The sequence below is a fragment of the Conger conger genome, chromosome 5, assembly GCF_963514075.1.
Source record: "Conger conger chromosome 5, fConCon1.1, whole genome shotgun sequence".
Lineage (NCBI taxonomy): Eukaryota > Metazoa > Chordata > Actinopteri > Anguilliformes > Congridae > Conger > Conger conger.
In genome coordinates this window covers 62,976,136-62,999,679 of record NC_083764.1, presented here as the reverse complement: position 1 = coordinate 62,999,679, position 23,544 = coordinate 62,976,136, and the positions used below count along the sequence as shown (strand labels likewise).

The window sequence follows — 23,544 nt, the reverse complement described above, 5'->3', positions numbered from 1 at the left end:
GTTCTGCGGTCCCATGTCGTGGGAGCTGACTGCAGTTCACGGCCTCGAAATTTAGGAGGGGGTTCTGGCGCCTTAGGTTCACATATATCGTTTTTTGTAAAGTTATTTATAGTTGTATAAATAGTTATATGTCGCCTATAGTTTTTTTCGTTTCGTTGTATGAACAGTTACATATTATCATTAATTACCACCAGCCATGCACACATACGCAGGCTATATCAATCAATTAACCAATCACTGATTGAAGATAACACAGGTACGGCGTCCGCTTCCTGGCGTCTGAGGGGAAATTCTGAAAAGGGCAATCAATAGTCTTCAGCGAGACTAGGGTGGAGCTCCTCCTGCTTTACTCCGGTAACTATCGTGATAGAAACGAGCTGATCTATAAGCCAACATAGGCGGCCACCGCCCGCTTGACGTACCACAGGAAACGAGCAAAGTGTAATGAACATGGGAAACGCGCCGAATTATCATACGCACCACGGCCTATGATTCATCCGTACAGATCCCCTTCCTGTCTGCAGTATGAATGAAGGGGGGGAGGAAGAGTGATTTACAGGAAAGCATTTCACGCTAAGTTGATTTGTAAAATTTAAAATGCGCTTTTACGCTTGACTCAATCACACGCACACACACAAAAAAACATATATTTTTTGTAACTTCACGAACATAGCCGTGCATGATCCCGTTTCATTGAAATGCTTTGTTTGAACGCGTTTAACCTATCTCAAAATACTACGTTGTTGATAATTCAATATTTATGAATCTAAACAAAGCATGCCGTGCATACAATAAAGCTTGAATTGAAAAAGGATCAATCTCTACAACCCCCCCCCTTCCCCGCACCCCCGACATAATGTATGAAAACAGTCACCGTACGGCAGTATGGATTTTCACCACGTACATATTCCTATAGACACAGTATTGCGTGCACAGTAGTGACGCAGGAGTCACGTGGTGCCTCATATAAGGGGGGGAGCTGTCCCGGGTTCTGAAACGCCACAAACCCTTGCTCTAGCTGCGAGCAGGAGAGAGATGCTATACAAACTCACGATTCTCGTCTGAGCTGCTCGCACGGGTAAGAGTATCATCATTTTAACATCATCTGTGTATCATCATTTGTGTGATTTCTCGAAAGCACAGGCTACCGTTTGAGAATATAACGTTAATAAACGGGCGCGTTTTGACTGCAATATTTGATTATCAACCTGATGCACGCTCTTCCTTGCATTCCTGAGAGCAGCGCGTAATTTTTTTTTCGATTTTTAGCCTCGCTGATATTATAATGTATGCCTATCGGTTACATGTGCAATACGTAAAGCAAAGCTTAGACTTGACAACGCTAACATTGTAGCCCATCCGTTTGTCAAGCTGCGGAACAGGTTAAGTCGACCATGGCTGTGGTGCTGTTTTGAGTGCAAATTAAATGCCTGCCTGAAAAGTCGGAGTTCGAGTACATTTGTTATTTTTTTATTGAATGTCCCTTTAAGGGCTCGTGAATCGTGATCTGCCGAGGGTGAAGTGTTGCAACGGCAGTGTTACCTTGACGACGAGCGGTGTGACTCATTCAATGCATCACTTAATTAAAAGCTGATGATGATAGAGCCACAAGGTACAACATAAACGCGCGTACTTAGCCGCTCGTTTATTTTCTATTTTGGTAAGTGCTCGGGGCATTACTAGGTTACAAAAACGCGTAAAATCCGAGCTTGAGTAGCCTACGTCCTAAATAGACCTGAGATTGATTTTATCGGGTGGAGGTCTCCCTTTGGTTCTTAAGCGACCGTTAAGATTGCCATTCCCTTCACAAACACCAAGCTGTTCTGTTGAAAGCCCTTACGGTTTTTTTTTACCGTAACAATTAAAACGCACAGTTATATAGGGATGATTTTTAAATTGGCATTTATGTTGAAGGAATAGCCTCGGCGGCGTGTCGATTGCTGCGCGTGGTGCTCTACAAGCTGTTCATGTTGCCGTTGTCACTTGCAGGTGATACGATGCTGTCCGTTCATCAGCTCTCCTTGACGGGCGCGGCGTTCCTGCTCGCCACCTTCCTTCACACATGGGGCGCGCAGAGCGCTTCGTTGCGGCAGCACAGGCTGCGGAGCGGGGACGCTGACGGCAGAGCCCTGAGCCCCGTATTCGCGCCAAACTACGACATGGTGAAAGCCCTGGAGTACATCGAGAGCCTCCGGCAGCAGACGGGCAGGGAAGAGGAGCTCGCGCGGGACTACGGCGACGACGCCGACGACGCGGACAGGTCCCCGTACCCGCCGCGGCTGGCGCAGGAGCGCGGCGACGCGGCGGACTGGCAGGACCACAAGACGCAGCAGTGGCTGAAAGCGCTGCTCAGGAACCTCCAGAAGCAGGCCGGGAGCGAGCCCGCGGGGCAGCCGGCGGCGTCAAGCCCCCGCTACGCCCAGAAGAGCCGGCAGTACGCCGCCGCCGAGCAGGAAGACAGCCCGGCCGCCAGCGAGATAATCGACTACGGGGGCAACCCAAAGCCGCACAAGAAATACCCGCTGATGTTCGAGGACGAGACCTCCCAGGAGAGTCCGTACAAGCGCGCCAACGAGCACGCGGAGGAACAGTACACGCCCCAGGGCCTGGCCACGCTGCAGTCCGTGTTCGAGGAGCTGGGGAAACTGTCCGCCACCAAGAACCAGAAGCGGCAGAACCTGGACGAGGAGGGGCAGAAGTTCTACCGGGGAGGAGACGACGACGACGACGACGACCTGTACCGGCTCAGAAGTTTAGCGTACGAGGACGTGGCGGGCGGAGAGGACTGGGCCCCGGTGGAGGAAAACGTGGAGACGGAGGAGGAGGTCAAGGACAGCCAGGAGCTGTTTGACAGGGGCCTGGACGACGACGGCCTCAAGAGGTCCGCCTCGCCGATGTACGCCGACAAAGACGACCAGGACGACATCAACAGACTGGTGGATTACTACCTGCTGAAGATCCTGGAGAAGACGGAGAGGACGGAGGAGAAGAGGGGTCGGGAGCCGGAGAGGAGGGCGGAGAAGGGGCTGCAGAGACCGGCCTACAGCGTGGACCCCGTGGCCTTCTACCAGCTCATGGAGATCTCCAGAAAACTGCAAATCCCCCCGGAAGACCTCGTAGAGATGGTGAGAAACGGAGAGATCAAAAAGCAAGACCAAAGGCAGGACGCCGAGGAGGAGCCCGAGGGCGCAGACGATCTGGCCACTGAGGACGCCGCAGCCTTTTACGATAAAGACGTCAGGCCCGCCGCCAAACTCTACGACAGGCTGGCGAACGACATTCCCGACGACCTCAACACGGAGGACATTTTGAATATACTCGGACTGGAAAGCGCGAACAGTCAGAACGCCAAGTACTTTCTGAAGCAGAGCCCGCCCAAAAACACGCCCGCGAGACACCCCGCCGCAAGTGGCAGGCGAGGAAACTACTTTCAGGCCAAACCAAAAGTGCTCGATAAAAGGGGGGACGACTACGACGACACCGTCGACGAGGACGAGCTGGCGACTTTTCTCGCAGCTAAGATGTTAGCCCAATACCCAGAAGTCACGAGTAAAGCGGAACAGAGGCGCTCCGCCCAACGTAACGCGCAAGAACCCTTCGCGTACGGAATACCCGAGCAGGTAATTAAGGACTACATAGATCAGTTGGACAGCGAAAAGACGTCGGCGGTTAAAAGACAGGCGGAGACAGAAGTCGACGACTCAACGCAAACGCAGCGGTCGGATGACGTTACCCTGCCGGACACCACAACAGTCCAGAAGCCAGAGGCGGAGAGAAACGACGAGAAGGAAATGAACGGAAAAACACTGGGAGGGATGTAGAATATGGGAGAAAAAGACGTACGGTTTAAAGAAAAACATAGTCTAATTTTTTGAAGAAAAAGTGCTTTAATCTGTTCGTGTAATTTGTATATAAGAACAGTCTAAATCAATGTAGTAAGGAGAAAATACTCTATTTCTCGTGGTTTATGGAATCGTGGTATATCATGTTTTAATCGTTATAATTGGCTTCGGGGGGGGAAAAAAACGCCCTAAATTAAAAATATGACAGGTGTCCGCCTGCCACAAACCTTAACGCACGGAGATAGGTCAGTGTTTAATACTTACGTTCCAGTTGTGTTTTTCTTAAAATCGTATTTCCTACGTGTTCCATAACGTGTAAAGTATCTCACAATAAAGCATTTACTGGTATTATTTTTCTTCTGATTGTGTAGTGTTGTGTTATTTGAAATGGGGGCGGGAACGTAAGGGAATTTACTAAAACAGGGATGGCTAACCCGTAGGGCCGCAGCCACGGCGACGAACCGACCTGGATGCTGGATATTTAAAGCGGCAGGCCAAGCTCTGTTGTCCCCGCCTGCTACCGTGCACCGGCGCAGCAGGGCTGGGTTCAATTGAGTTTCCAATCCAGTCAGCTATCAAAGTGGATTGAAATTCTAACTGTACTACGGGGATTGTCCCAATTCATGAGCTGAAGGCCCGATAACACGGTCACATGCAGCATCTGCATACAGGGTCTGATGTAACTTAACCTGCACACATTTACAGAGACCGATTGCTGAAAAATGCGGACACACACACACACACACACACACACACACGCGATGAGAACTTTATTTGGTATTTGTTAGACATTTTTCGACATATTGGTCTGCTGCGGAAGCTCGCGCTCGACGGGTTGCGACGCCTGTTTTTCGTTCCGGTTCCTCAGTGGTGGAATGACTTGCCTACCACTGTCAGGACAGCAGAATCCCTCCCCGTATTTCGACGCAGACTAAAAACACACCTTTTCAAACCATACCTTAGTCCTCCCTCCTGGAGTTCTTCCGATATCTCTCTTGTCTAATCCCCCCCCCAAAAATAAAATAATAATAATTGGCACTTACGATGACTGTCTTTTTGTTTAGAACAGCCCTTCATGTGTATTTTACTAGTTATGGATTTGATGCTTTAACCTGTAGAGGAAACTATGCACTTGTAAATCGCTTTGGATTAAAAGTGCCTGCCAAATGACTGAAATGTAAAATATGTGTGTTCAGTGATGCTCTTCTGCATTCTGCCTGTAATGGGTGGTTATTTGAGTTACAGTACGGTCACCTACCTGTCAGCTTTGACCAGTCTGCCCATTCTCCTCTCACCTCTCTCATTAACAAGGCATTTTCACCCACAGAACAGTGGATTTTTTTTTTGGTTTCACGCACCATTCTCTGTAAACTCGAGAGTCTGTTGCATTTGAACAGCCCAAGAGATCGGCAGTTTCTGAGGAAGTCAAACCACCCTTGTCTGGCACCAAAAATCATTCCACGTTTAAAAATACTTTGATCACATTTCTTTGAAGTTTGATCAGAACAACTACAACTCTTGACCAAGTGTTGTGCTTTGTGTTGCTGCCCCACGATTGGCCGATTAGATATTTACATTAACGAGCTGCTAGACAGGTCTACCTAATAAAAAGTGACACTGTGTGTTCGCACGTCTTTGACAAAATCCAAGTTAACATACTTTGTATTCTCAAACAATGGCCTAATAAAAAAATAAAAATAAAAAAAGCGGTTTGTATTCACGCCGTTTCCCTTTATCAAATATTACATTTTGTGGAAAAATCTAAAACCATTCAGTGTGAAAAATATGCAATAACAGAGTGAATGTGGAACGGGGCAAATATATTTGACAAATCAGAAGAAAGGATAGCACTCGGGCCTCACAGCAAGACGGCCAGGGATTTTGTGGAGTTTGCATGGTTTCCCCCGTGTCTGCATGGGTTTCCTCCCACAGTACAAACACACGCAGGTTAGGCTGGGGGCATCGACAGGGCATTGCTGCAAAAGAGCACGCATGCTCAGTCAACCTACCCTGCATAAATAAAGGTTAATAGATAACGGACTAAACATGTGAAAGAGTCCAAACGCACTGGAGAGATACAAAAATCTAGCGAAACGCTTTATTGAAAAATAAAGGTAGGTTTAAATTCAATTCAATTCAAACCAGCAGTTATGACTACTGGTGATTACGATATGGACAAAGGCTATTATATTTCGGGTAACAGCGGAACTGCAGTCAACCGCTGTTGGGCTGCTCAGAACCAGAGCCCAATGGACCTCTTAATGCCAGTCGTTAGCCCAGACAGGCAAATATTTACAGCGCGCACGCACGCACGCACGCACACACACAACAATTTCTCAAAGACTGCGTTCTCTCCCCGCAACCCCACGGCAATATTCAAACCCAGGTTTTTTCAAAAGACTACAAGGTTGACAATAAAATGACAGTTAAATTAAGCGACAGAATGAAGTGAGCCGAGCAGACCCTCTCGTGCAGACTGGACTTCAGTCAGTCTCCGACACACAAAGCAGGCGTCAGCTCTCCCCAAGATCGGTGGTTCGCACAAGATTCCCAGTGAGAAATTCTCAACGCCTTCTCATGATGATGATGACGACGACGATGAAGGCTGACGATTATTAAAGCGCACGGTCACAGACATATGGGGCATATGGTCAGTTCTCTTTTCTTAAGACGGCGTTTCCCTCCACTCCACCGTCCGGTCCAGAGGCGAGCTTCCCTCTCTGCGGTCAGAAGGCCGGCTTGCTCATGTACTCCTCCATCGTCTGGCGGCGAGAAAAGTCAAGCGGGAGAAATGAGGGAAAGTTCTAGTGCATGTGTGACTGGCACACTGCATACTGCACACTGCATACTACACACCGAACACTGCATACTGCACACTGCATACTGCCCTTGTGTTGCCTGTATTCACGGGAGAACGACCCTGCGGAAGATTACAGCGAAGACCGGCTGGGATTCGAAGGCGGTCCGAGATGGCGAGACAGCTAAAGACGCGTTTTTCAACACATATCTGGCCATAGCTGGTCTGTGGTGGGTTAAGCTGGTTGGCTGGTTTATTTTCATCGGTTGGGACACAACCAAAGCAATGGCTTCAATTCAGCTGCAGAAGTCCTGAAGGTGACTCTACAACCTCCTCGTCCTAACCCTTTGCAGAGTAGGTTTTCTTTGGATATAAAAAAATAAATAAAATAAAAATAATAAAAAAAATTAGACATTTGGAAAGGCCCACTGCTGATTCAGGAGGGTGCAGACATCCATGGCTCTCATGGAGACCATGGACACCAGACTGACCAGCAGGGGTCGCTAGATTGCAATCAACATGGCCCGGTCACCAATTTTGCAAGCATTTGTTTGGGTATGTCAGTGTCCGTGTGTGATCAGGCCAGTCTGTAAGCGTTTGCTCGGGTCTGCCAGCGTCCGTGTGTGATCAGGCCAGTCTGTGAGCGTTTGCTCGGGTCTGTCAGTGTCCGTGTGTGATCAGGCCAGTCTGTAAGCGTTTGCTCGGGTCTGCCAGCGTCCGTGTGTGATCAGGCCAGTCTGTGAGCGTTTGCTCGGGTCTGTCAGTGTCCGTGTGTGATCAGGCCAGTCTGTGAGCGTTTGCTCGGGTCTGCCAGCGTCCGTGTGTGATCAGGCCAGTCTGTGAGCGTTTGCTCGGGTCTGCCAGCGTCCGTGTGTGATCAGGCCAGTCTGTGAGCGTTTGCTCGGGTCTGTCAGCGTCCGTGTGTGATCAGGCCAGTCTGTGAGCGTTTGCTCGGGTCTGCCAGCGTCCGTGTGTGATCAGGCCAGTCTGTGAGCGTTTGCTCGGCTCTGCCAGCGTCCGTGTGTGATCAGGCCAGTCTGTGAGCGTTTGCTCGGGTCTGCCAGCGTCCGTGTGTGATCAGGCCAGTCTGTGAGCGTTTGCTCGGGTCTGTCAGTGTCCGTGTGTGATCAGGCCAGTCTGTGAGCGTTTGCTTGGGTCTGCCAGCGTTCCTCACCTCCTGCAGCATGTCCGACGCCTCGATGGAGCTGGATACGGACTGCTTGGACGTCTCCTGCACCTCCCCACAGATGAGGAACTCGTCCAGGATGAAGTAGGCCTTCTCAAAATTAAAAATGATGTCCAGCTCACACACCTGCCAGACAGGAGACGCGGAAACGGGCGGACTTTAAAAAAAAAAAAATCACGTCTGGTCTTAATTTCACGCAAGGCACCCCTGCCTCATACTGCACACAATGCATTTAAAAGAACAGAATTTTGTTCAGTTATACCCAGCCGCAAACATTTATTACGTTATTGCCATTTGTGACCCAATGTAACATCTAGTAATTAATGTGAATAACTGTTACTGGGCCAATGAGTTTCCGTCCCAGTGCCAGCAGAACCAATGGCATTTTGTTTATTTGTGGACTTCCTGATGGGCAGGAGAGACTCGTTTGAGCTAACGAGGGACATGAATCACCATCAACCAGAGGCTGTGTGTGTGCGGGGGGGGGTCATGGCCTTGGTTGCCATGACACCGTGCGTGGGGTGAGCATGTGCGTTTGGTGTGTGCATGCGTGTGTATGGGTGTGTGTATATGTGTGCGCTGTGCGTGTGTGTGTGTTTGTGTGTGTGTATGCGTGGGTGTTTGCGTGAGAGAGAGAGAAAGTGTTTATGGCGAGCGTGTGCGTGTGTATGTGTATGTGTGTGTGTGTGTGTGTGTGTGTGTGTGTGTGTGTGTGTTCGTTCCAGGTCCTCACATTGCCAAAGTATCTGTCCAGCAGCTCCACGTAGCGATGCAGGATCTCCAGGGCGATCAGCTCATTGTCCTCACCCTCCAGAGCAGTGCAGAAATACAGGCTGGCATACCTGCAGAGAGAGAGCAGCCCAGCCTAGCTTTAGTACAGGGGCATACCTGCAGGGAGAGAGCAGCCCAGCCTAGCTTTAGTACAGGGGCATACCTGCAGGGAGAGAGCAGCCCAGCCTAGCTTTAGTACAGGGGCATACCTGCAGGGAGAGAGCAGCCCAGCCTAGCTTTAGTACAGGGGAATACCTGCAGGGAGAGATTTGCTGCCCAGGTGGGACTTCTACCCCCCCTACCCCTAACCCTAATCCTAATCCCAACCCCCCTAACCGCAACCCTAATCCCAACCCCCCTACCCCTACCCCCAACCCTAATCCCAACCCTAATCCCAACCCCCCTACCCCTAATCCCAACCCCCCTAACCCTAACCCGACCCCAGCCTCTCACTCGCCAAAAGATCAGCAAAAAAAAGTTTTTAACTATTCTGCAAAATTACTAAAATGTAACGTAAAATGGTAAATGGCAGGCATTTATATAGCGCCTTTATCCAAAGCGCTATATCCAATTGATGCTTCTCCATTAACCCATTCATACACACACTCACACACCAACGGCGATTGGCTGCCATGCAAGGTGCCGACCAGCTCGTCAGGAGCATTTGGGGGTTAGGTGTCTTGCTCAGGGACACTTCGACACAGCCCGGGCGGGGGATCGAACCGGCAACCCTCCGACTGCCAGATGACTGCTCTTACTGCCTGAGCCATGTCGCCCCCAATGTACAGTACGTTTATTTAGGACCTTTCATTGAATTATTTTGGAAAGAATCTTATCTGTACAGAATGTTATACAGGTGCCTAAGACTTTCGCACAGTACTGTATTTGAATCCAAAACAAGAGTTGAGATTAGGGTTAGGGGGGTTGAGATTAGGGTTCGGGTTAGGGGTAGGGGGGTTGGAATTAGGATGAGGGTTAGGGGTAGGGGTAGGGGTAGGGGGGTTGGGATTAGGATGAGGGTTAGGGGTAGGGGTAGGGGGGTTGGGATTAGGATGAGGGTTAGGGGTAGGGGTAGGGGTTAGGTGCTGGGAGCACGTGCTGACCTCTTATAGACCACCTTCAGGTCCCACCAGTGCAGGAAGTTGCAGGGTTAGGGTTAGGGGTAGGGGTAGGCGTAGGGGTAGGGGGGTAGGGGGGTTGGGATGAGGGTTAGGGTTAGGGTTAGGGGTAGGGTTAGGTGCTGGGGGCACGTGCTGACCTCTTATAGACCACCTTCAGGTCCCGCCAGTGCAGGAAGTTGCAGGGTTAGGGTTAGGGGTAGGGGTAGGCGTAGGGGTAGGGGGGTAGGGGGGTTGGGATGAGGGTTAGGGTTAGGGTTAGGGGTAGGGTTAGGTGCTGGGGGCACGTGCTGACCTCTTATAGACCACCTTCAGGTCCCGCCAGTGCAGGAAGTTGCAGGGTTAGGGTTAGGGTTAGGGGTAGGGGTAGGGGTAGGGGTTAGGTGCTGGGGGCACGTGCTGACCTCTTATAGACCACCTTCAGGTCCCGCCAGTGCAGGAAGTTGCAGGACCGGGGCTTGCGCGTGAGCACCATGGCCGTCATGTCGCGCACGATCTTCTTCTTCTCGCGCTCGGGCAGCGGAGTGAACCACTTCTGCAGCCTCAGCTTCCCCTGACGGCTGAACAGGAGCAGGAAACGCATCTGTGTGAGAGAGAGGGAGAGGGAGGGAGGGAGGGAGGGAGAGAGAGAGGGAGAGGGAGAGAGGGAAAGAGGGAGAGGGAGGGCAGGGAGAGAGGGAGGGGGGAGAGGGAGAGGGGGAGAGAGGGAGAGAGGGAGGGAGAGAGAGAGGAAGAGAGAGAGATGGAGGGAGGGAGGGAGAGAGAGAGGGGGGAGAGGGAGAGGAGGAGAGAGGGAGAGAGGGAGGGAGAGAGAGAGAGAGGGAGAGGGAGAGAGGGAGGGAGGGAAGAGGGGGGCAGAGAGAGGGAGAGAGAGGGAGAGGGAGGGCAAGAGAGAGAGGGAGAGAGAGAGAGAAAGAGACAGTATTCATTTTAACATAAGGGACATTCAATTAAAATTAAATAAAAACACTTACGGTACTGTGCAAAGGTTTTATTTAGGCAGGTGTGAAAAAATGCTGTAAAATAAGAATGCTTTCAAAAATAGAAATGTTCATAGTTTTTTCTTATCAATGAACAAAATGCATGAATAGAAGAAGTGAATGAACAGAAGAAAAATCTAAATCAAATCAATATTTGGTGTGACCACCCTTTGCCTTCAAGTCAGCACCAATTCTTCTAGGTATACTTGCACACCATTTTTGAAGGAACTTGGCAGGTAGGAGAACTAGCCACAGTTCTGTGGATCTAGGCAGCCCAACACTTCTGTCTCTTTGTGTAATCCCACACACTTCCAGTACTCCTTGTTCTTCTTTACGCTGAAGGTAGCTCTTAATGACATTGGCTGTATGTTTGGGGTCGTTGTCCTGCTGCAGAATTAATTTGGGGCCAATCAGATGCCTCCCTGATGGTATTGCATGATGGATAAGTATCTGCCTGTGCTTCTCAGCATTGAGATGACCATTAATTCTGACCAAATCCCCAACTCCATTTGCAGAAATGCAGCCCCAAACTTGCAAGGAACCTCCACCATGCTTCACTGCCTGCAGACACTCATTCTTGTACCGCTCTCCAGCTGTTCGGTGAACAAACTGCCTTCTGCTACAGCCAAATATTTATAATCTTGACTCATCAGTCCAGAGAACCTGCTGCCATTTTTTTGCACCCCAGTTCCTGTGTTTTCATGCCTAGTTGAGTCGCTTGGCCTTGTTTCCACATCGGAGGTATGGCTTTTTGGCCGCAATTCTTCCATGAAGAACACTTCTGACCACACTTCTCCGCACAGTAGATGGGTGTACCTGGGTCCCACTGGTTTCTGCCAATTCTGAGCTGATGGCACTGCTGGACATCTTCCGATTGTGAAGGGAAGTAAGCATGATGGGTCTTCAATCTGCTGCACTAAGTTTCCTTGGCCGACCACTGCGCCTACTGTCCTCAACGTTGCCCATTTCTTTGTGCTTCTTCAACAGAGCTTGGACAGGACATCCGGAAAGCCCTGTCTGCCTTGAAATTTCTGCCTGGGAGAGACCTTGCTGATGCAGTATAACTACCTTGTGTCTTGTTGCTGTGCTCAGTCTTGCCATAGTGTATGACTTCTGGTGAAACTGTCTTCAGCAACCTCACCTTGGAAGCAGAGTTTGGCTGTTCCTCACCCAGTTTTAACCCTCCTACACAACTGTTTCTCTTTCAGTTAATGATTGTGTTTCAACCTACATATTACATTGATGATCAGTAGCTCCTGTTTGGTATAATTGTTTAATCAGACACCTGACTATATGCCTACAAAATCCCTGACTTTGTGCAAGTGTAGCTAGAAGAATTGATGCTGTTTTGAAGGCAAAGGGTGGTCACACCAAATATTGATTTGACTTAGATTTTTCTTCTGTTCACTCACTTTGCATTTTGTTAATTGATAAAAAACTATGAACATTTATATTTTTAAAAGCATTCTTTACAGCATTTTTTTTACACCTGCCTAAAACTTTTGCACAGTACTGTATTTCTGAAAGTTTTTACGTGTCACTACGGTACATGGTGGTTGAATCCCCGGTTCAGCCACGATAAGATCTGCACAGCTGTTGGGCCCTTAACCCCACATTACCCCAGGAGGGATTGTCCCCCGCTTAGTCTAATCAACTGTCAGTCGCTTTGGATACAAGTGTCAGCTAAATTATAAATTATTAAATACGGGCCCTAGACAATAAAAAAAAAGAATAATTTAACACCTGCGTACAGTGCCACATTAATAAAGGAATTAAATGAACTACACCCTTCTGGTTTAATGCCATAACCACAACAGACATGGTGTGTTCTCCGAATCCTTTCCTCACATTAGAATCGAAATCAGTGAGCATAGATAGGCTATTCCTAAGGCTACTCCTAATTCTACAAGTGTACAGGAAGGACGTGATTTAGATCTCAATTTCAGTGCACCTCCTTAACGGAGATACTCATCTCACGAGACTTTCGTACTTTACATATCCAAGGAACAAACCCATCCCGTCCCATTTAAGTGGAGGATTGGTAATGTATTATTCGGGTCCTTGAAAGAGGACAGGAGTTTGGTACGACTATTTCGTTGATAAAATGTAGGGAAGCGTTTTCCAGAGCGTAGTAAACGGTTTCCTTGCTTTGTCTGGTCGGAACGAACCGAACTTCTGAACCGGCGTTCCACTGACGTAGCCTTCCTCCAATTGTCAGACTTCGGGGGTTCAAAGGATGGCGAGGAAACCATATATTGGTACGCCTATAATCGTCGGGTGTGCATTGTCCGTAGTTCAATCCATCGAACTACACGTTCGGCTATTTCGTGAAAGGTTGACAATGTCAGAACTTTTATAAAAACCTAAACAAACGCTGAGTAGACAACAGGAGTCCAACCAAAGCGGAACAATTGAACGCCACACCAAAATGCTTATGGTTTCACCGCGCGCATACACGGATTATAGATTTATCCACAGTAAGGCTACATGTGTGGTCTGATCTTACGTTATGTTTAATGTTGCCTAAGCTCAACCCATTAATGATTACAGACTGGCTACCGTGTGGTAAAATGACGAAACCTGTTAAACCGGAAAACATGTAGAGGAACTACCCGTTTGACTACGGCAGATTCAGGCTACTGAAACATCACACTTCTAAACGTAGGTACCTGGGATCCATAAAGAACCGAATTTGGTTAATATTGTAGCTGCTTGAAACTCGTATGACAAACTTAATATCACCTGGTAGAAACAGGTGCCGAAACATGTCGAGATCTAGCCTACATTTGACTACATTCAACTCGCAACGAGTGAAATGGCGAACGCGTCTTCCAGGTGAAACAAAGTAATAGTTAGTCACCTACCATTTTACAAATATAACCGCGATCCGAACGACGTCCTCCGGAGCTAAATATTGTTTTGCGAAATGTATTATAAACCTCTTCGCATTTCGCACAGGTCTGGTAACACGTACGAGGGCATAGTTGCCCTTCCCAGAATCCACTTAACAGAAAGTTATGGAACCTCCTTCTCGCTAAGATCCACAGGGAAATTGCACGGCTTACGTCACGGACTTCCAGTCCCTGGATTGGTCGTGCACCTGTAGAGCAAGGTGTCTCTCGCTTGCCAGGTAGCGGTATCACCGACAATTTTTCGCCCTGTGTTTTGGGCCCAGAGAACCGAACCAGAAGCAGTTGAATCCAAATCTTAGCTACAAATATTTATGTCAAATAGCCGATTAGGGCAATGACACATGTATATCGAGATGCTTTATTGGAGTTAGGTACATTACATTACATTACATTGTAATGTAATGTAAAGGTAATTAGCAATGGTTGTACTAGTTACATCACAAACGAAGTGTACTTGCCTATTCCGAATTATATAACTTACCAGTGTGGTTTCGTCTGAAATTGAAGCAGATTTTATTATTTAGTTATTTTCCTCGAAATATAACAACTTACTAGGTGCCGTCAGATAAATAAATCTCTCTGAAAAGCACAAGCAGTGAGAGGATGTGCTAAGTAAAAGACAATCGAGGTCGCAAGGATCAATTGCGAACCCAGATTTTTTTTGGGTTGTGTAAAACTATATTGATGGTTTTGTGCGGCGCATGAATGTGCCGTGACGTATGCTGTGCTTCTTATGGTCGCTAGATGGCAGCACGCGCCATCCAAATATCGACACGTGACTGGTGGAGAAGCGAGAGAAAAAGGCTGAAGTGTTTGTGGGTGTGCAATGTCTCTTTACAGGAATATAATCAGTTTTTTTAAAGGAATTCATGAATATACAAGGTAAATGAGTTAACCATCCACCTAAGGCGCATTCTTCACTCTTCGTTTCGACCCGGAGTTGCTCTTGTTCTGTAATTGGTAAACTTCATAAAAATGTCTGAGAGCTAGTGCTGTTAGCAAATAAAACTAACGAAGAAAAAGTGCAGAACTTCGGTGTTGCTCTAGTATTTTATTGTTCTAGCACAGTTTCAATCTACAACTTTTGGATCAAAATGTGCTGATGGTGTTTAGAATGAGCAGTCTTACAACGTAAACCAAATAAAATAGCTCATAGCTACAGTTTGGCAAACAAATCAAACATTTCACCAAACGTAGTATAATTATACCCAGTGGCATTTCGATTAGAATTAAGATCAGCGAAACGACACTTAATAACCGGGCTGCTCTACATAACAGCACAAAGAGTGTTTGTATTTAACTAAGAATAATCCACTGGTTGCATTATGAACAGGCGAATGAAATTAGGCAGGGCATTTTGTTTTGTGTGCCAAGTCGATGTGACCTCAAAGAAAAGTGAAACAGAACTCAAAAAGGCAAACTTCACAGAAATAGCATACATCAGTCCGTGTAATTGTCCAGCTATGGGCGAGATGTCGTCAGTCTTCGAATGGAGGCTATCGCGTGAATCGCAAAGCTCTGACATCCTGTCACGCTTGGACCATTCTGCATAACCTCGGATCGACGGCTGTCCTCACTGATTCGCAGAATCAGACGAGGAATTCGCATTCCTCGTCTAGGAATGAGGTCCCCTCTACTGTCTAAGTCTCGGCCGTCATAACTTCCCGAACCGAATAGTAATCATAATGCATGCTCGTTATTTTCGAGTCACAAAACTGAAACCAGTTGGGAGATCCAGGTAAAGTAAAAAAAAAACAACAACTAGAGTGGACAATATCCTTGGCAGTCGCTTTGTTCTTACAAGGAGATCTATGCTGTCTTTACCTCTGATAGTACAAAATCTGGTGAATGCATTTGGTTCTAGTTTGTGTACATTGTCAGTCTGCTGTTTTTTTGGACATCCCCTCGTACAAAGTGTGTCCCCTTCCAGTTTAGGCAGGTATTTGAGGCTTTCTGGTTGCAGGAATGGCTTTGAGACGGCTTCCGCACACTTTGTGGACAGTGACCTGGACGTCTCTGTGGTGGGGAGGTCCTTCATGATCACCGGGGCCAACAGCGGAATCGGAAAGGCCGCGGCTATCGCCATCGCCAAGAGAGGTCTGGGGGTCAGAGGTCACGCTGGGCAGAATGCATGCTGGGGATTGTAGTTGAGGAGCTTGCAGTCATGTGACGTAACTCTTCAGTTCAATTCAACTGTGTTTGTGTAGCGCTTTTTTGAAAAAAATGTTTTACAGAGACTGTCACAAAGATGTTTTACAAACAAACTGCCAAAGCCCCCAACACAGCTATCAGCTACATCAGTTTAAATTCTGCTTTTTGGCATTGTGACATGAAATCATAATAAATTGTTGGCGGTCTGTGTTCTCCCCCCTCCTCCCCCACATCTTCCAGGCGGTACGGTCCACATGGTGTGCAGGAACTGGGAGAGAGCGGAGCAGGCCAGAGAGGATATTTGCCGGGAGACCGGGAACAAAGTCAGTGCAGGGAATTGCCATGGACACACAGGGGTGTTCCCGATTGGCTGAAAGTTGTGCTTTGTTTTCAGGAGGTTTACGTCCATCTCCTGGACATGTCAGAGGCTCAGAAGGTCTGGGAATTTGCCGAGTTGTTCAAGAAGAGGTACAGGTCGCTGAACGTCCTGGTGAGCATCATCGCATAGCACTCCCGTCCTCGGTAAGGAAGGGGTTTCTGGGACATTCTGTCCAGCGTCATGTGACATGCCTAACATAAGAAGTAATGGTAGCTTAAATTATGCAAAAAGTACTGTGCTGTCAGATTGGACTCCCGTGAGTCCCCTTCACAGTTTTCACAAACCATCTCTGACTGAATATGTGTGGGGATTCAGTTCATAATGGGATTCACCTTTCTCTCCCTCTCTTTCTCTCTGTCCTTCTCCCTGCCCATCTCCCTCTCTTTATCTCTGTTCTTCTCCCTCTCTTTATCTCTGTTCTTCTCCCTCTCTTTATCTCTGTTCTTCTCCCTCTCTTTCTCCCTGCCCATCTCCCTCTCTTTCTCTCTGTCCTTCTCCCTCTCTATCTCTGTCCTTCTCCCTCTCTATCTCTGTCCTTCTCCCTCTCTATCTCTGTCCTTCTCTCTTTATCTCTGTCCTTCTCTCTTTATCTCTGTCCTTCTCCCTCTCTCGCTCTCTCTCTCTCTCTCTCTCTCCCTCTCCCTCTCCCTCTCTCTCCCTCTCCCTCTCCCTCCCTCTCTCTCTCTCTCTCCCTCTCTCTCTCTCTCCCTCTCTCTATCCCTCTCCCTCTCCGTATGCTGTGACAGATTAATAATGCCGGCTGTATGGTCACCAGTAGAGAAGTGAGCACTGAGGGCTTTGAGAAGAACTTTGCCACCAACACTCTGGGTAAGCAGCCAGGTCCAGCTTGCCCGTACATGGTCTGAGGCAGGGATGTTGTAAGCAGCCAGGTCCAGCTTGCCCGTACATGGTCTGAGGCAGGGATGTTGTAAGCAGCCAGGTCCAGCTTGCCCGTACATGGTCTGAGGCAGGGATGTTGTAAGCAGCCAGGTCCAGCTTGTCCGTACAGGGCCTGAGGGGATGCTGAAATCTGATGCTTTTCATTCTTCCCTGTTTTGAACCCGACTCACCAGGTTGGTTCAGACCCTGTGACATAAATCTGTGGCATTAATCAATCAATAAAAAAAAATTGCGATTGTGATTCTGTAATTTTATGCTGCTATTTGACCCTATCTTGGCTAGGTCTCATTTGTAAAAAATAAAATAAAAAAATAATAAAAAAGGTGTTAATCACAATGTGACTTCCTAGTCAAATAGAGGTTTATATAAAATGTATTTGTCCTGTGCAAAGATCAACAGTGCAAAAACAGTGTAATGAAAATCACATTTTCCGAGTCTCCCTACAATGTAAAAACTTACAGTCAATAGAAAATGAATACAATACATAAAATGCAAACAATCCATAAAATATGAATACATCAATGAAATGATCTGCATTCCGCCAATGTTGTGGCTGAGTGATGATTGGCTGTGTAACGGCAGCTGTTTGCTGGCTTTGTGAGACTGTGATTGGCTTGTTTCTCCTCAGGGGTATACATTCTGACCAAGGGCCTGTTCCCTTTACTGGAGAGGAGCAGCAACCCCAGGGTGGTGCGTACCCCAAAACTGCTGTTCCACTGCACCCCAACACCACCCACCCCCGAGGTGTCTGTACCCCAACACCACCCACCCCCGAGGTGCCTGTACCCCAACACCACCCACCCCCGAGGTGTCTGTACCCCAAAACTGCTGTTCCACTGCAGGCCAACACCACCCACCCCCGAGGTGTCTGTACCCCAACACCACCCACCCCCGAGGTGTCTGTACCCCAACACCACCCATCCCGCGGTGTCTGTACCCCAACACCACCCATCCCCGCGGTGTCTGTACCCCAACACCACCCACCCCCGAGGTGCCTGTACCCCAACACCACCCACCCCCGAGGTGTCTGTACCCCAAAACTGCTGTTCCACTGCAGGCCAACACCACCCACCCCCGAGGTGTCTGTACCCCAACACCACCCACCCCCGAGGTGCCTGTACCCCAACACCACCCACCCCCGAGGTGTCTGTACCCCAAAACTGCTGTTCCACTGCAGGCCAACACCACCCACCCCCGAGGTGCCTGTACCCCAACACCACCCACCCCCGAGGTGTCTGTACCCCAACACCACCCATCCCCGCGGTGTCTGTACCCCAACACCACCCACACCGAGGTGTCTGTACCCCAACACCACCCAGCCCCGAGGTGTCTGTACCCCAACACCACCCACCGCCGAGGTGTCTGTACCCCAACACCACCCACACCGAGGTGTCTGTACCCCAACACCGCCCACACCGAGGTGTCTGTACCCCAACACCGCCCACACCGAGATGTCTGTACCCCAACACCACCCACACCGAGGTGTCTGTACCCCAACACCACCCAGCCCCGAGGTGTCTGTACCCCAACACCACCCACCGCCGAGGTGTCTGTACCCCAACACCACCCACCGCCGAGGTGTCTGTACCCCAACACCGCCCACACCGAGGTGTCTGTACCCCAACACCACCCACCGCCGAGGTGTCTGTACCCCAACACCACCCACCGCCGAGGTGTCTGTACCCCAACACCACCCACCCCCGAGGTGTCTGTACCCCAAAACGTCTCCCCTTCCAGCTGCTGCCACTGTTTACTTGACCAAATACACAATAATTTGATTGACAGAGAATAGGTTAGACTGTAGTTAAGGTACTGTAAGGTAAGGTACTGAGAATGGCACCAGAGCTGACTTTCCTGATAGTCTGGCTCTTCCCAATTCTCCTGTCCCCCCTCCCCCCAGATCACGGTGTCTGCCGGGGACATGTTGCTTCAGAAGCTGAGAACCACGGACCTCCAGTCAGAAAAGGGTCCCTATGATGCACCCATGGTGTACGCCCAGAATAAGGTAATGGATGAGCACGGTGTGTTTTGCAGTGTGTTTTGGTGGTGTGTTGGTGTGTTTTGCGGTGTGTGTGTTTTGGGGGGGGTGTGTGTGTGTGTTTTGCGGTGTGTGTGTTGTGGCGGTGTGATGGTGTGTTTTGTGGTGTGTTGGTGTGTTTTGCAGTGTGTGTTGGTGTTTTGTGGTGTGTTGGTGTGTTTTGGTGGTGTGTTGGTATGTTTTGGCGGTTGTGTGTGTTTTGAGGTGTGTTGGTGTGTTGTGGCTGTTGGTGTTTTGTGGTGTGTGTGTTTTTGTGGTGTGTTGGTGTGTTGTGGCTGTTGGTGTGTTGTGGTGTGTTGGTGTGTTTTTGTGGTGTGTTGGTATGTTTTGGCGGTTGTGTGTGTTTTGAGGTGTGTGTGTTTTTGTGGTGTGTTGGTGTGTTGTGGCTGTTGGTGTGTTGTGGTGTGTTGGTGTGTTTTGCGGTGTGTGTGTTTTTGTGGTGTGTTGGTGTGTTATGGCTGTTGGTGTGTTGGTGTGTTTTGCGGTGTGTGTTGGTGTGTTGTGGCTGTTGGTGTGTTGGTGTGTGTTGTGGTGTGTGTTGGTGTGTTGGTGTGTTTTGCAGTGTGTGAGTGCTTGGGCCTGACTACCCCCCCCCCTCCCTGGCGCAGAGGCAGCAGGTGGTGATGACGCAGGAGTGGGGCAAAGACCACGCCGGCGTCCATTTCGCCTCCGCCCACCCGGGATGGGCCGACACGGCAGGTACTGCGTCACCGCGGCAACGTAGCGGCACTCAGATTGATAAACGTCGTCTCAGGAAAGCCCCGCTGCACTGCGAATGCCAAAGAATAACAAGCGTCTCTTAGTCTTATGCTGAGATGAGAGATGAGGATATTGAGCGTGTGCGGTCAGGCGGCTGTAATGATCGGCACACGCTGCAGTGACGTGTCTCGTTCCCTCGTTCCCTCTCTCCCTCCCTCCCTCGCTCCGCGGCCAGCGGTCGCCGCGACGACGCCGCGGTTCCACCGCCTGATGCAGGGGAGGCTGCGTACGGCGGAGCAGGGCGCCGACACGCTGGTCTGGCTCGCCGTGTCCAACTCCGCCGGCGCCACGCCCAGCGGGCTGTTCTTCCAGGGTGAGGGAGTGGCCAGGGGGGCTGTGGGAGGGGCCAGGGGGCTGTGGGAGGGGCCATGGGGCTGTGGGAGGGGCCAGGTGTGTCTCGGGAAGGGCCAGGGGGGCTGTGGGAGGGGCCAAGGGGGCTGTGGGAGGGGCCGGGGGTGTGTGGGAGGGGCCGGGGGTGTGTGGGAGGGGCCAGGAGGGCTGTGGGAGGGGCCAGGTGTGTCTGGGGGAGGGGCCAGGGGGGCTGTGGGAGGGGCCGGGGGGGCTGTGGGAGGGGCCAGGGGGCTGTGTGAGGGGCCAGGTGTGTCTGGAGGAGGGGCCAGGGGGGCTGTGGGAGGGGCTAGGTGTGCCTGGGGAAGGGGCCAGGGGGCTGTGGGAGGGACCAGTGGGGATAAAGGGAGGGGCCTGGAGCCTGTGGTTGTGCTGCATCTGCGGTTCTAGCCGTTTCTGTGGTTCTGCTTTTCAGATCGGCAGGCCGTCCCGGCCCACTTGCCCCTGGCCTGGACCCACAGCCCTGCTGAGGAGGAGCTGGCCTTCATGGGTCTGCTGGACGAGCTGGCCGCGTCCTCCCGGCCTCCCGCGGCGGGTCGCTTCAGGCTGTCCGGGCAGTCCGTCGCCCAATCCAGCGTCTGAGCCCGGGCCCCGCCTGACCCGGCATCCAGAGCTCCAAACCCGCATCCCGCGCTCCAAACCCGCATCCCGCGCTCCAAACCCGCATCCAGAGCTCCAAACCCGCATCCAGAGCTCCAAACCCGCATCCAGAGCTCCAAACCCGCATCCCGCGCTCCAAACCCGCATCCAGAGCTCCAAACCCGCATCCCGCGCTCCAAACCCGCATCCAGAGCTCCAAACCCGCATCCCGCGCTCCAAACCCGCATCCAGAGCTCCAAACCCGCATCCAGAGCTCCAAACCCGCATCCAGAGCTCCAAACCCGCATCCCGCGCTCCAAACCCGCATCCCGCGCTCCAAACCCGCATCCAGAGCTCCAAACCCGCATCCAGAGCTCCAAACCCGCATCCCGCGCTCCAAACCCGCATCCAGAGCTCCAAACCCGCATCCCGCGCTCCAAACCCGCATCCAGAGCTCCAAACCCGCATCCAGAGCTCCAAACCCGCATCCAGAGCTCCAAACCCGCATCCCGCGCTCCAAACCCGCATCCCGCGCTCCAAACCCGCATCCCGCGCTCCAAACCCGCATCCCGCACTCCAAACCCGGAGCCAGAGCTCCAAACCCGCATCCCGTGCTCCAAACCCGCAACCCGCGCTCCAAACCCACATCCCGCGCTCCAAACCCACATCCCACGCTCCAAACCCACATCCCGCGCTCCAAAACCGCATCCCGCACTCCAAACCCGTATCCCGCACTCCAAACCCGCATCCAGAGCTCCAAACCCGCATCCAGAGCTCCAAACCCACATCCAGAGCTCCAAACCCGCATCCCGCACTCCAAACCCGTATCCCGCACTCCAAACCCGCATCCAGAGCTCCAAACCCGCATCCAGAGCTCCAAACCCACATCCCGCGCTCCAAACCCGCATCGCGCGCTCCAAACCCGCATCCCGCGCTCCAAACCCGCATCCCGCGCTCCAAACCCGCATCCCGCACTCCAAACCCGCACTGGCACCTACCTCACCCGTTACACACCCGCTGCACTGCAAAAGAAGTCTGTCTGAACGAGAGATTCCAGTCTTGTAATGAGACTTAACATTTTTTCCTTCAAAATATTACCTTGTTACTGTCTGCCTGACGAGTGAAATGTTCTCTTCCCATCTTGAAATGAGTCTGAACTTTCTCACCACATTTCCTAAATAAGAGTGACTATATGACTAAGATACTTGACTAGTTTTTTGTTTTTTTGCAGTGTAAATAACTATTCCAATTCAACTGGCTAAAGGCTAATGCTACACCTTAGAATGGGAGAATTTGCGATTAGAATGTTCTTCTCTCAGCATTCTGATGTTGATGTAACAGTCACTACTAGCAATGGGAAGCTTCCGTCTGCCTTGCCAGTTAAACAGTCAGTGTTAAGCGTGTCGGATTTCAACGGCGAGATGCTAATTGCTTTGGGATTTGTGAAACTACCTACTGCACCGCATTTCCTGGACTAAAATGTTATTTAAAAATGTATTTATAAAAAAATAAAAATAAAAACCAATTCAAAAATACGCCTATCTGTGTTTCCTACTGAGGTGTCATGAGTGGAAAGTAGTGTAACATTACATTACATTACATTACGTGGCATTTAGCAGACGCTCTTATCCAGAGCGACGTACAACAAAGTGCAGATCAAACACAAGTACAAGTGCGAAAGTGGACCTGAGAGGAAATACAGAAATTCAGAACCCTTGAAGAGTACAATCAACTTTCAAACTAGCATACCACAGTTGGCAGCTAGAATACAACAATACAACAGCCAATAAAAACAACAATAGCTATACAAGTAACGATATCTATACATAAGTGCCATTACGGTCTAACACGCAGTGGCTTGCTACCCATAGAGCAGGGGTCGGCAACCCTGGTCCTGGAGAGCCGCAGGGTGTGCTGGTTTTTGTTTTCGCCTTTATACCAGCAACTGCTTCATACCCAAGAAACCAGGTGAGGCCAATTAACTGAGTAATCGACTGCTTTAATTGATCAATTCAGGGCTGAGTAACAACAAAAGCTAGCACACCCTGTGGCTCTCCAGGATCAGGGTTGCTGACCCCTGCCCTAGGGCTTTCTGGCAAGACTAGGTTTGAGGTGAAGTGCTCAACCATGATTCAGATTACACACAATCTGTAAGCTCCATTTTAGGAGCATTTGTTACTGGAAACATAGTTTTTGCTAATTGGGATGAATTGGTGTGCTCCTAAGTAAAATATAAAAAATGTGAAAAGATACGCTAGCATAGGACCCTGTATGTAGAAACAGAAACAAACACGGAACGTCCTGCTGGACACTTTTTACCAGCCTTTAAGTAGTGAGGTCGCATACGTGATAAGAATGTTCTTAAATAAACATTCTAATGCTGATGTCACAATCACTCCTGGATTCCAAAAACAATGAAAAAAGGGTTGGATCCACGGTGAAAGCACAGGAAAGCAGGCTAGTGGGGTGCAGGAGGGTGCCTTAAAAAAGAACCATCTGATACTCTGTCCCTGACATAAACAAGGAATTTCAAAATGCCTTGAAAAAAATAGTAATAATAAATTTATTATTATTAGCATAGTGTAGCATAGTGGTTAAGGTAAATAACTGGGACACCCAAGGTCGGTGGTTCTAATCCCGGTGTAGCCGCAATAAGATCCGCACAGTCCTTGGGCCCTTGAGCAAGGCCCATAACCCTGCATTGCTCCAGGGGAGGATTGTCTCCTGCTTAGTCTCATCAACTGTACGTCGCTCTGGATAAGGGCGTCTGCCAAATGCCTGTAA

The 23,544-nt window shown here is 49.9% G+C and overlaps 3 protein-coding genes across 8 annotated transcripts; 2 read left to right on the top strand and 1 right to left on the bottom strand.

Annotated features, from left to right (window-relative positions):
• The first annotated feature begins 975 nt into the window (after positions 1-975).
• Positions 976-4,198, top strand: LOC133128011 (secretogranin-2b-like). Its single transcript, XM_061241197.1, has 2 exons — positions 976-1,078; positions 1,990-4,198. Exon 2 carries the CDS (start codon positions 1,998-2,000, stop codon positions 3,819-3,821), a length of 1,824 nt encoding a protein of 607 aa, XP_061097181.1. The 5' UTR covers positions 976-1,078; positions 1,990-1,997; the 3' UTR covers positions 3,822-4,198.
• Positions 4,199-5,918: 1,720 nt separating this feature from the next.
• On the bottom strand, positions 5,919-14,260 carry LOC133128680 (AP-1 complex subunit sigma-3-like). 2 transcript variants are annotated; one of them, XM_061242396.1, is made up of 5 exons: positions 14,088-14,260; positions 10,119-10,297; positions 8,559-8,667; positions 7,814-7,951; positions 5,919-6,604 (listed from the first exon to the last, which is right to left on the bottom strand). In XM_061242396.1, the coding sequence occupies exons 2-5, from the start codon at positions 10,295-10,297 to the stop codon at positions 6,569-6,571; spliced, it is 462 nt and encodes a 153-aa protein (XP_061098380.1). In that variant the 5' UTR covers positions 14,088-14,260; the 3' UTR covers positions 5,919-6,568. The 2 variants fall into 2 exon arrangements, with proteins under 2 accessions (XP_061098380.1, XP_061098379.1); XM_061242395.1 differs by lacking the exon at positions 14,088-14,260 and adding an exon at positions 13,559-13,724.
• LOC133128678 (dehydrogenase/reductase SDR family member 12-like) lies at positions 13,243-21,101 on the top strand. Of its 5 annotated transcripts, none has more exons than XM_061242392.1 (11): positions 13,444-13,824; positions 14,351-15,344; positions 15,570-15,703; positions 15,998-16,080; positions 16,152-16,247; positions 16,883-16,964; positions 17,665-17,726; positions 18,937-19,041; positions 19,683-19,773; positions 20,009-20,146; positions 20,597-21,101. In XM_061242392.1, exons 2-11 carry the CDS (start codon positions 15,292-15,294, stop codon positions 20,761-20,763), a joined length of 1,011 nt encoding a protein of 336 aa, XP_061098376.1. In that variant the 5' UTR covers positions 13,444-13,824; positions 14,351-15,291; the 3' UTR covers positions 20,764-21,101. The 5 variants fall into 5 exon arrangements, with proteins under 5 accessions (XP_061098378.1, XP_061098376.1, XP_061098375.1 ...); XM_061242391.1 differs by having other exon boundaries at positions 14,351-14,488; positions 20,597-21,097; XM_061242394.1 differs by lacking the exons at positions 13,444-13,824; positions 14,351-15,344 and adding an exon at positions 13,243-13,355 and having other exon boundaries at positions 20,597-21,100.
• Positions 21,102-23,544: the final 2,443 nt, after the last annotated feature.